The 13,231-nt window shown below is 36.0% G+C and overlaps 1 protein-coding gene across 1 annotated transcript in view; it reads left to right on the top strand.

Annotated features, from left to right (window-relative positions):
• PTPRQ (protein tyrosine phosphatase, receptor type, Q) overlaps window positions 1-13,231 on the top strand; it is a 103,426-nt gene that overhangs the window by 81,203 nt on the left and 8,992 nt on the right. The window contains exons 36-39 of the mRNA XM_010023878.1: window positions 4,927-4,953; window positions 5,622-5,703; window positions 10,612-10,702; window positions 12,085-12,161. Of these exons, the coding sequence (XP_010022180.1) occupies window positions 4,927-4,953; window positions 5,622-5,703; window positions 10,612-10,702; window positions 12,085-12,161 (277 nt within the window). The remainder of the gene's footprint in view (window positions 1-4,926; window positions 4,954-5,621; window positions 5,704-10,611; window positions 10,703-12,084; window positions 12,162-13,231) is intronic.

The following is a 13,231-nucleotide window of genomic DNA, read 5'->3' as shown; positions in this document are numbered from 1 at the left end:
GAGGAAAACACAGAGGGGCAGACTCCTTTTCCAGGCTTGCTTGTTTGGATTTCCTGGATAGCAGTACATCAGCTGAAATTTGGTCCAACTAGGTACACTTTCTACCCTGAAAGGGTGATAGGGAGTTCGTGTGTAAATCTAAGGTGATAAAAGGGCAGGAGAGATTTTTTCTTTACCTACTAATCATCCCATTTGGTGCTCATTTGAAGGAGATGCTTTGGAAGCCAGGTGTTTTGTCATTTCTCAGCCAGTATATTATTTATCACGTTAGCTATTATAAATCAGTAAAGGTATGGACTTGCAGCTGACACAGTTCATTGACAGAATCAAGATACTCTAGCCTGCTCCATGAGATCCTTCTTGACTTTCTCTCATATATTGTCTCTTCAGACATTCTCTCATACTTAGTGGATCATGGCCTCTGATCTTGGCTCATATTCTCAGAAAATTTGTGCAGCTGGTATCACATGAGAAGTAAAAGGAAGTAGAAAAAGATTTTTCTGTTCTATAGGAGTATGACTGGAAATATTTTTTTATCATTCTTAGCAGATCAAAAGTTCAACAGCTTGAAAAGTTCAGTGAACCTAAACTCAGCAAATGTTCAATCTAGGTTAATCAAAACATTTCATTTCACACATTTTTATGACTTTTTTAGCGTGAATTATTTTGCATTACTAAAGTCAGTTTAAGTAGAAAAAACATCAAATGTAAAAGCACCAAATACCTCATTTTGCCAGTTTTGAAACCTTTTCTGGGGTCAACATTTTTTTCAAATCAGGAAATTCATGGCAGATCCCAGTTCCCAGTAGTAATTTCTTAAAACAATGGTCATGAGAAAATAATTTACTTTAAAGGCTTCAGTGCTGGAAAAATACTAATACTAGCTCATATACACCATCTTTCAGCAAGTCTTTGTTAGGCAATTAATTAACAGGATGTAGTTTCAGAGGGCATGCAGGGAATTAGACTCTACTCAATTCAGTGGAAAACAAGATCTGCTTTATGAAGCCAAATGCTAACTTTGAATGTTTGGACATATGTTGATCTCCATGCTGATGGAGCTGGTATGAAACAGGCAATAACAAAAAGAACAACCCTTGTTTAAAACATACATAGCCCATCAGTCTAAATAGAATTAAACACTGGTTCATTAAGCACAACGAATATCCGAATACTGTGGCCTCTCATCACTTACCTTTCGTAACATGCTCATAGGGTTTGGCAAGTCACATTTCCAAGCAGACACTCATCTGCTGTGAATAGATTCCATCTCTAAATTTTCAGGGTACACCAGGTTGGTGAGAGACTAACTCTTTCTTGTTCCTGGTGCTCGCCTAGGAGACAATTTCTCTGGCACCCTCCTTTTGCAGTGGTTTCTGCAGCAAGGATTAGGCCATGTAGGTCCCCATTTCTCAAAATCTTTTCCTGAGAAGTTGCAGCTTGTGGTGGATGCTTTGAGGCTTTTGTTTCATTCTGTGTGAGACAGCTTGTCAAGCAAATAGGGCACAGATTTAGAAGAAATATTTCTGCATTACAAACACTGTAACCGTTGCAAACACCAGATAATTAGAACTCCTTATAGGAAAGTATTGCATATGAAATTATTGTCTGATCTCACCTTTCCTATATATTGTACATTCAGTAGGCATCTGCATTCAACATAACACTCCTGCACACACATTGTTTTCTTTAGACCAGCCTGTTTCTTCTTTCTTTGGGTGGGGATGGGCATAGCTCCTGCCTTGCCTTTTTCTTCAACAAGTTTCCCTTTAGTAATCAACTATCAAAAATAGGCTTCATGAGCTTTGTATCCCAGGAGTACAAGGTTTATGAATGTACATGTGCTGGTACAATGGCAGAAATGACATGTGTTTAGGCCTTTAATATTTAGGAAGGGTTAAGCTCCATATTGCTTTCAATTAACTTGCTAAAAATTAATTCCTCCGTTGGTCCTAGGAAGTGTCAGTGGTGCTTATGAGTTAAGCCTTTTGCCTACATACTCATTTCTGTTGTTTTCTATTTGGACGAAGTTTTAATTCCCTGTGGATTTCAGATGATTGACCCAGAGAGAAAGCTGAGTCTGTGTGACAATATGGTCTTCAGTTACCACTGCCAACACAAATAAATGGCTTCTTTCTAGCTCTATCATAAGTAATCTGAGTGGGATTCAGATTTTTGATAGACTTCAAAAAAATCCCACACATGAAACAATACACTGTTTTAAAAGAAAATCAGATTTAAGGTCATAAAGCATTCTTTATCTTAGGGAATGTTTTTCTTTCCTAGTTTCAAAGTCAGACAAGTGGGAATCTGGAATTGTCCAGCTGAAATAGGGAAATTTGCAACTTCATGGTTTGATTCTAAATTGAGCTTATCAAGATCTAGTGATATATTCTTATGTTTTATACAAAAGACTTGGAAAGGTGGAGAACAAGTTTACAGGTAGATGAGTATTTGTTCATTGATGAAATACCGTAAGATTGTTATGACATACTGTAAGTCAAGAGACTTGGAAATAATACTGATTTTTAAAGCCTGATGCTGAAACAGAGCATAGCTGTAAGTCCTTACTGAGCATATGAAATTCTTCTCTTCTATAAAGCCAACATCTTTTCCACAATCTTCAAGTTAGACATTAATTCTCACATAAACATTTACATGAAATAGTCTTATTTTCTTAGCCTCCAAGTTACTGCAGCGTGTGATTGCTACCAACAAAAGTGTGGGTTCGGTAGTTCTAAAAATCAAGTTCTTCATTTAAATGCCCACAGATAGGTTCAAGAGTCAATCTGTAGGTGCCTTCTTTATAAATGTTTAGTGCTTGTGAAAGATACTATATAATTATGCCTTAAAAAAAATATATCACCTGTTATTAATATTAAAAATTAACTAGAAAACAACATATGGAACACTAAGTGCTTAGTTCATTTCCTGAGCTATTTCAGTGCTTTTCTTCCCTGCTTTGAGTGAAAGTAAAAAAATGAAATATTGTTGAGTAAGGTGGTGTTAGTTGTGCTGCTTGTCTCCTCTGTTCTTTGCCTTTGGATCCATGTACCTTCAGCGCTGAAGCTCTAAATGGTATACTCAAGTTGCTTATGTACAGTGTAGATATAACTTTTATTCCCTATGATCAAACTGCATCTGCTTGCTGCAAATTAGGTGCAGTAAGCCCCTAACTGCTATCAATTTGAGAGGAGGAAAGCCAGTAGTATTAAAAAAATCACTGGGATGTCAACTGGGAGATGATAGTTTTTTCTGTTTTTCTGTTGTTCTCTGGTGAGGATAGGTGAATTCCAATGAAAAACAAATGTAATTTCTTGGCATAAACTGCTTATAATTTTCTCCTAAAAAAAAAAAAAAAAAAAAAGCCAAAAAAAAGTTTACTTTCCACTCAAAGACAAATAAATTTGAGTGCAGTACACTATCACCACTATGAAGAATACTTCTTCAGGAAACTTTAGCTCTGTAATGTTGCCATTATGTTGCCATTATTACTAGGAGGTAGTTTCATCTGCCATGTAATACAAACAATAAGCGCTGGCTAGATGTCTGATCAATCTGAATAGACCTGCATGTGTTGTCATCTTCTTGCCTTTTTCATTCTAAAGCTCTCCTTCACTTATCCTCGTAAACTATGTTGTCACTTCGAGTTTGAGCCTTTCTCTGTGAATTCTTATACTTCTTTTTACTCCAGTGAGACTGACCCAAGGCTTTCATAGCCAGTTTACTTTGTGTGCAGAGAACTGTCACAGCAAAGTATGTACTACAAAGGCATCTTCAGTAGCTTTGAAATTAATTTGTCTGATATTTAATAATAAATGATTCAACAATTGTATTAATCTGTTTTATTATTTCATTTAAAATTTTAATATCTAATAATAACTTCATAAATAAAAGTATTTTGAAAGCAAATTGTTGTCTAGTAAAATTGTGGCAGCAGTAGACATTTGTATTTGTATTATAAAATAGGTTTTGTAATATTTGTGTGTAAGAATGTATGATTTTTGGAGAGACAGACACATAAAAGTATACTTAGATCTTTTTCAAAGGGGCAAGTTATATTTTAAACTGTATAAATTCAAACTTTTTGGCTTGGTCTTTCAGACAAGCTTTGTGAGTCTGAGTGCCCAAAGTTTGGTGTCTAAATTCATAATGCTGAGACATTCTTAAAATGGGTTTAGAGGTGATGATGATGATGACCAAGTTTCAAGGCCGTTTGAAAGTCCCCTGAGTATAGATGCTCATGTATCATCTTTATGAAACCTGCTGTGGGATCAAGTTGAAGATTTAATATGTAGCATAGATTTTAAATCTCTATGCCCCAAAAAAAGCAGTGAACGTGTAAAAATGAGCATAAAGACAGACACTCATTTTAAAAATATTTAGGAAAACAGCCATAGCTGTTTGGCTTCTGTAGAAGCACACCTGCAGCATGATTCATTTGTGACCTATTTTAGATATTGCTTAAAATGAGATAAAATCACACCTATTTCTCTTCATTGATAATAAAAGGAATTTAGAGTGACTAGCTCAGAAATAGGTGTCAGTATTAAGTCAGATGAATTCTATTCTTATGCTCTGAAATGGCCCTTAGAAGAACAATATTGAGTACATAGTGTAAAATGAAGCCTATCAATGCATATGAAGAGATGTGCTTGAAGTATGGATTTCCCAGGGCTGTATAAGCCCAGAGCACTGTAAAATGGTCTGAAGAGAATGATAGAAACTGTAACTACCATATCTGTATCTGCCAATACCGGAGATAAAAACAAAGCAAGACAATCACCCAGGATATCTAGTATTTGAATCCATGAGAGAAATGAATCTGGCACTTTAGTTACTTGAGTATTTAATCTAAAACCTATTAATATGCATGATATTGGTTAATTCTCAGCTTGCTACATTTAACAAAAATCTCTGTTGCAGGTTGCTTAGTTATAGAAAATCCCTCAAGTAAGTTGATTAAAGAGTTTTATATTGTGGTCATCGGTGAGTCTCAATGTGTGGTTCTCTCCTCTGTTTATTAGGAAAAAACTCCAAGCTGCGTATAAATCATAAAAGCATGACTAATTGCATGGTAACTGGAGAAATGCTTTCTCTCTCTCTGGGGTGAAGCCTGCATGTCTGTGTTTTAGCTTGGGAAGTAATACAGGGATATTTAAACTCCTCAGGGTTTAAAAACCATGTCATTATGAGAATGAGGTCACTGCAATATTTTATATGTCTAAAACCTTGCAATATATAAAATGTTTTCTGTGCGACAAAGAAGTATTATGTACTTTAGAATGCAATGGTAACTTTACAAATTTCCACTAATGTCAAAACCTTGCCTTGGAATGCTGTTACCTATGAAAACAATCCAACCCTACAGTACTGTTAACATTAGCCACATTAAGAATTTGGTGAGGGGAAAAACAATGGGAGAAAATGCTTCTATCTTAAGTGACTGAAAACAAACCAAATAAGCACGCTGTAAGCAATTTACAATGTTCTGCCTCTAAGTATCAGTTTCTACTGAACTGAAAAACATTGTTTTATTAATAAACTGCGGTTAAATAAGAATAAAAAGAATGACAGAGAAATCCCCTATAGGTTTCTAATTCTTCTGTCATTACTTTCAGGCCAGTAAGCAAGAAATCCTTCCTACAACACGTTGAAGAGCTTTGCACAAGCAACAACCTAAAGTTTCAGGAAGAATTTTCGGTATGTTGCTAGCAGTTGTCACAACATCGCAAGACCTTCGGTCGTTTCATGTGTCACATTTCATGTCCATTTTAAGCAGGCAAGGCCGTGAAGGACTCTGGCCTTGATAATCAATACCCAATTACCAGGTTGATTGTTTAGAAAGTAATATTACACTGATTTGGATTCTTCAGTCTACACTGCAACCCGATCAGAATTATTCACCTAAGTGTCAGCAAAAGATGATCTTCTCTAGTCTCTGATCTTTGCAAGAACACCAAATATTTATGCTTTTACATATGTAGCAGTGCATACACAGTTTACCTGACAACAGCTTATTTAGAAATATTTTTCTAACATATATACAGATGTATTTAACTGCTTTAAATAAGTTCCTTTTCCTGAGTGATGATGAGCCCAAAACCAGAACTGATATTTATTTTGTGAAATATTCAGGCCCCAGTCATACTGCCAAGGAACTCAGAAATGTTTTTCTTTCATAGGTTTCAATGCAGAAAGTAAAAAGGTTGTGCATGGTACTTTGCTTTTTGTTCCTCTACAAATAATGGGTCATACTTGTCATGCTCTTTAGAATCGCCTCCATATGAATAGCCTTCATCTCCTTATGTGAGTAGATGAACACAGCAAGCCTGTCTTTCCTTCTGAAAAGAGACCAGCTTTCAAAATATATGTTACATATAATGCATATACACTTTCAATTTAAATCTCGAAGTTTTCACTATTTTCATTAAGTAACATTTTTACGGCTATCATATTTTTTTTTCTCAACAATATCTTCTCATTATTTCAGAATCTTTATCATCATCATTTTTAACACATACAGGCATTTTCCCCCACAAAAATAATTTGTCAGTCTCCAGTGACTGTATTATTTTGGATTTATAGATTTACCATGAATGGCTTAGCAGTTGGATTAATGAAAATGAAGACTCAACAACTGGCTTTTCTTCTGCTAGATTATAATATTTCAGTCTCTAAGGGAAAACCAACAAAAGTGTGAAAAGATTAATGGTATTTCCTACAGCTTTTTTTGTTATGCTCCTTAGGTAAAATTGGTCTGGATTTAACAATAAAAAGCACCATACAATTCTCTGAGCAATAAAGTAAGAACTTTTTTCCAAGAGCAGAAGTGTTATTTCACTTGAACAAGAGTGATTATAGTTATATTATGCATGACTGAACAGATGAAAAGTTTTACTAGCAATAACATTTTCACATATTAAAGTTCATCACTGGAAAGTTCCTAGTATTGCTTCCTTGAGGTGTGACCCACATTGGTAAGCCTTACAGCATTGTAATGCCTTTAACAATAGTGTTTTATCAAATCAAAATCTTGGCAATCCATTTCAAATTTAGAGGAATACAAGTAGCTGAGGCCTCATTCAACTAAATTATAATGTCAACTTATAGCGAACAGTTTCATATGCCATTTGGGTGTCCAGTTTTCCCTCTGAGCTTCAGCTTCCATGTTTCAAAGGGTAGTGATAACTTCCCCGATGGCTTGTCCAAGGGCAGGCAAAATTGGAGGGTGGGTCCAGTCCCTGATTGAGGGTTATCTATAGTATCTGCAGGACCTGTCTTACCAGGTGAATAACAGGATTGACAATGTGCTTGAAATTTCATTGGAAATGGCAATGCACGGAAACAGCCAGTGCACACAAAAAACAGGCAGACCTCATGACCTGCATTGTTTCCATCCACATTGAGCATTTTAGTTTAACATAAATGACTCAAGGATCCTACAATGTGTGTAGGAGAGATAAGCTCAAGATATAAATCCATGGGCCTTTATGTCTGAAGCACGTAATTAAAAGTTTGGTGCTGAGCTTGCTTGGGCTCTGGCAATCTCTATGCTAGTAAATTCAAGTATACCAGGAACTGGACGTGAGAATATGATAATTTACACTAATAAACTGTTAGTATATTCACTGACTTGAATTTTGACTGTTTCGGCTAGTTATCTTCCTGGAGAATTCTAGGAAAAATAAGTTTTGGTAGGTAAAGTAGTCTAGGGATCATTTACAATAGGCAATTTGTAGACAGCAAACCTGTTTTGGAATTATCTAGGATAAATTTGGCTCTTTCCACTTCACTTAGTCTTAGATATCCAGGGATATTCCTGGTCTCAGCTAATTGACCAAGCTGCTGTGCCTGGAAGATTTCCAGGGTTCAGTCTCGGTCTACATGTGAACATGACCTGTCTGTAGACATGATGGAAAGAGAATCTGGACCTCAGAATGGATCTGAATCCATGGCTTGTCAGAAAAGAAATTAAAGAAAACATAGTTTTTCTAGTAAGTGTGAAATTACTGAAACAGAAGTAAGTTCTGTTCTCGAATGAAAACACAAAATACCTCAAATGTCACCACAGTACATGAAAGTACTACAGTAAACAGTGCAAATCAATTATTTCAGTTTTATGAATCTGCAAAGAAAAATGGCTCCTGTGACAAATTGTTATTGAATCTGGGAATCCAAACAGTCTTTCCCCAGTTCTGAAAATAATCATTTAGACTGAGAACTGGTAGAAGGCTTTTGAGCACATGTTCCGATATGGAAGCATCATTACAAAAATACCATAATCTGCTTCTCTATTTCTTCTCTACTACAAAGTACTGTACAACAATGCTACTTCTATACTAATTAACTCGCAAGCTAAGACTCAGAGGGGTGAGGCAAATGAGGCAAGTTAAAGTTCACATGGCATGCACGTGATATGGAATCCCATGGCCCGTAACACCCACAAAATGCCACAGGCATTTCGTCTGTGTTCTTCCTTCATGCAAAAGTCAGTAACAGATATTTTGTGGGAGAGTTTCAGCTTTCTGAACTGTGTTTTACAGTTCTTACCAAATCCTGACAGGAATGCACAGAAGTCGCTCTACTGTGTCTTGAAAACAGGGATATCTAGGTTCAGTTATAGGATTGGGGCTTTACTTCTCTAAGGGATTGTTGAGACAAAATGCAGAGGCAACTGAATAGGTAAAAGAGTACTCTGCCTTGAGTATTGCAGAGGTTGATTGAAAGACAAGATTTTAAATGTAAAGAGTGCCCTTAAATACAGTTTTCTACAGTATGTTACAATCTCTCATTTAGTTTTCTATTTACTTCATGTCTGTTAACCATATTTCATAATTCTTTAATACATGAGTATAAATGTAAAATCAGACATTCTTTATAAGGTGATTTTAAGTTAGAAACTTTCTTTTTGGAAGGGGCATAGCCATAGACTTTTCATTCCTAGGAAACATTGATATTTAGAGATTTTGAAGGGCATGGGTGGGATCTAGTCCCTTGTTAATTTTCAAAGGGAGATAAGCATCTAGTTCTCTGCAATCCTTCCTCTAATTCTTTCCCCTAGGAAATATGTGTCAGAGCCAGGAAGAGAAGTCAGGTCCCTTGTCTGTAAGTCCTTTGTTTACATTGTGAAGCCATCTTTTGCTTCTGGTTCAGAAGCACCTGCAGTTATATTATTGAGGGTATAACTATAGAAGTGATGTAGTCCTCATGCTTCAGGCCATAGGATTTTTGTCAGATAGTGAAAAACCCCAAATTTCTCATGGGATAAGATTGCATATGATACAGTTCAAGGGTTTTCAGCTCTCTTTTAGATGTTAGGCATCCATTGTACAAAATAGGATATCAGATTAGATGAATTATTGACTTAGTTTATTACAACAGTTTTTAAACTATCCCATTTTGCTAATGTTTATCTTAAATTATTCTTAGTATCTGAACCCGTCAAATAAGGCTGACAAAATACTTGAATTAGCAATGAAAGAAAAACACTGGAATAACAAATACTTCTGTTTTTTTCCTTTTTTATTGCCTCTTTCATTTGTTTGTTTATTTGCTAATAATTGCACATTAAATTTTATTTATCTGTCTCACATACCTGAGCAAAAGACCACTTGAAAATAATTAACATTGAATCCGATAGTAGGGAAGTCTGCCCTTATTTTGGAAGTAGGCCATCTATAGAGTAACTGTTAATATTAAAAGACAAATTTGAAGGGATTACTCAGCATAAGCAGCAAAATTTTGTATTGTACTCTTTCAAAGCAATAGGTAGATCTCTACTTTTGTGTCTTAGCTAGATGTTGACATAGACTTGCCTATAACATTTGTGAAACAAAGCAAAAATCTCTTACAGTTCATGTAATCATTAACTTAGAAATTCTGTCTTTTCTGAGCTTTGTATTGTCTTACCACACAAGATCATCACATTAATATGTTTTCTCCATTAGCAAGTTACGAAGTTGTCTCCACTCTTCTACTCAGCTTTGGAAATTATGCCTATTTATGCACACTAACACCCCATCAAATAAGTTCTTCAGTATGAATGATTTATCCATCTCTGCCCTTCAGTAATAGATCTAATGACCAGTTATGAAACTGCAGTTCAGCCCAAAATAACTCTTCCCACCCTTTTCACAAACAGTCCCATGAACAATAGCTAATTGCCAGTTGTCTCAACTTAATTAAATTCTCATCAGTTCTCATGCTGTGGCAAGAACTCTCCCAAGCTACAGGAGTCAGGAAGAGGCATTATTCAAGAGTAGGTCTGAGTCAGTAGGGCATGGTAACCAAGCATGTGACTTCATGAAAAAAACAGAAAAGATCTAGAAAAGGTGAGATGCTGACTTTACCCAGACTTGTAAAGGTGAAAGTTCATGTAAGCTTTAATTGTTCAACTTGACAGCATTGTCCGCAGTGCTGCATCTAATGCTGCTGGCATAACTGGGGTTGACAGCGAGGTGGAATGGCCTGTAATGCTTCCAGCTGTTCTTAGAAATGCACTCGGTTGCAGAACTAAAGAATTCTTTCTCTTACTGGATTGTGTCATTTTTTATATTCACAGAAGGAGAAATGCAAAGGTATGCCAACAAAACACTTATTCCTTTACAGGAACTTCCCAAGTTTCTTGAAGACCTTGCTTCAACTGATGCTGATCTGCCTTGGAACAGGTCTAAGAATCGTTTCCCAAACATAAAGCCATGTACGTGTATTTGTTGATCAATTCCTCCATTTTGCTCTCTACCTTCAGTTGTGCAGTGTATATTTGGAATGCAACTCTGTTTGTTTGATCTGCCTTTGAAATGGCAGTACAGTCATTTCCACATTATGAAATAATTTTCTGCCAAGTAATCTGTCTTTTCACTGTATTTTTTTAAAGACAGTTTTATTTGCAAGTAGCTTTAAACTTGCGCTCACAAGCTTTAACATGCAGGTGCAAGGAACTGTAGCCTCAGTAGTTTCTTAGCTTTGTAATTCAAACTCTTTAACATTCTTCCTCATCTTTTTTTTTCCTCTTTAGTGAGAAGTAATTTTTTTAAACATATAAAATCCACATGTCTGTGCATTCAGCTACCTCAGGAGCCAGGGTATGCTTTCTTGTGAATATGTGTACATATGCTGCAAAGGTTCCACAGAAGATCAGAGTGACTGTATGATAACTTATAAGCCAAGGCTAGATTTTATCACAGGAGACAGGAGTCTGTTTTCCTGTGCTCAACACTGCTTCATTTTTCAGTTAATAAGACAAGAAATGTCATTATTATTTTAGGCATTAGCTGTGATGTGAGATGGGGAGCATGGCATTCCTTGGTTAATAATGCTACATTCTGTGCTATTAACTTTTCAGAGCAGCTGTTCCTGTTATCTACTGCCTTGTTCAAGACATACTCCAAGTTACAGTCACTAAAAATTTATTTATGAAATATAAACAAATAAGTTTCATAAATCTTTAACTTTGTATTCTTTTTTTTTTCACTAATTTGAGGACCAAACATAAAATTTCGAATGTTTGGTTTCAGCATTTACCTATTCACACGTAACATCTTTCCTAGGTTTTGTCATTTCTGCATATGTACTGTGGGCCCAAATCAGAAACTCTCAACCATTATTTTTTCTGTAATGATGAGCTTACGTTATGTAAAAGAATGTAAAAGTGCCAAGATCTGGCTCAAATCTGTTACCTGGACAGCAAGTATATAGGAAAGACTGTGCCAGACCCTGGACCCTGCTGATTCACACAGGTTGTCTGTGCTAGAACAGCATGGCTTAAAGTACACAGGCTACATTTAGGCAGAGGATCCTCCCATACATACATCAGGTTTGAGGTTTTGGCATGTTCACCATTTTAATTAAAAAGTATTTTATCAAAGTATGTATGGAACATTAAAGGATCACTGTAGAAAAATGGAAATAGTTCAAATTCCCTTTGTAATTAGTGCGCTACTATGTCAAGTATTGTTAGTTAACAACAATAACAGTATTTTTGATTTCTTAGCACTCCAGGAACAGTTGTTACATGTGTCTATGTTTTTTTGAAACAGATCTGTTTGTTTGTTAGTTAACGAGACTTTATTTCCATGATAGATAATAACAACAGAGTAAAGCTGATGCCTGATGCTGGTATTCCTGGATCTGACTACATTAATGCCAGCTATGTGTCTGTAAGTAGAAAGTCTCTTACATTTTCACTGTATTTGTTTTCTGGTAGAATAGAGGGTCAAAAAATCACTTGCAAGAAGAACAGGATTCTAATTTTTCTTTCATTCACTACAGCTACTGTTGCCATGGCATTGTTCAAGTCACTCCTGGAGCATTGAGCATGACTAGTTCAAAATATAAATTGTCCCATTTTCATTGCTCAGCAATGATTTTCAGTAATAATCAAAACTCTGTGCAGCAGATTAGTTTTTATGAATTGTCACATATCGTTATCATCAAAGACAAGAGTGAACCTCCCACTGAGGTCAGTTGTTTAGTCAGGCATTATTTGGTCTCTTGGTTTGGCAGTTGGAGTTATTGTATATGAACAGGGCAGTGTAAACATAGCTGAACTGAAAAATTTCATAGAAATAGTAATTTCGGTGAGCAGTATTGGCATATCATTATTTTGTGAAAGTTATGATGGAGTAAAATGCAATTAGGCTTCCTGAAGAAGAACCTAATTTTGTATTTCTCATCCTCGGCTTTCTTCCTAGACCTTCCATTTTCTAATTGTATTCCCAGTAGAGTCTTCATCTATATTTTTATCTCATTTTCATCCTGTTGAAGATCCAAGTGTGACATAATTATGCTTTTACTTTGTTGTAATAGTGGCTGGTGGTCTCACATGCAGTCAAGACTTGATGTGCACTAAGCACTATTCAAACTCATAGCTAGATTTGCAGACTGTTGTCTAAACAGATGACACAATGGCAAGTAGAAATAGTTATTTCCAGGTAACTAAGAGACATTCACAGAGAATAAGCAATAGAGCTGACAGCATCTTCCTCTTTAATTAGCAAAAACTATTTATTCCCTTTACATGGAATGTCCTAGTTCTGGCAGTTAGCAGGTAGGAAGAGCTATGACACATTGTTAGTTGGTGTTGGGACTCTACACAGAACCGCTGAGAAGGAGACCATACAGCTTGGAGCATGGCCTAGTGTTTACCCTTCCTATCACTAACTGACATGCCAAGGCTTATGCAGGGAACGACAACAGCAGCTTCCAAAAAAGCTGCAGCAAAACCAAG

The sequence above is a fragment of the Nestor notabilis genome, unplaced genomic scaffold (assembly GCF_000696875.1).
Source record: "Nestor notabilis isolate BGI_N333 unplaced genomic scaffold, ASM69687v1 scaffold421, whole genome shotgun sequence".
In the NCBI taxonomy this organism is placed as follows: domain Eukaryota; kingdom Metazoa; phylum Chordata; class Aves; order Psittaciformes; family Psittacidae; genus Nestor; species Nestor notabilis.
This window is presented reverse-complemented; position numbering and strand designations above follow the sequence as displayed.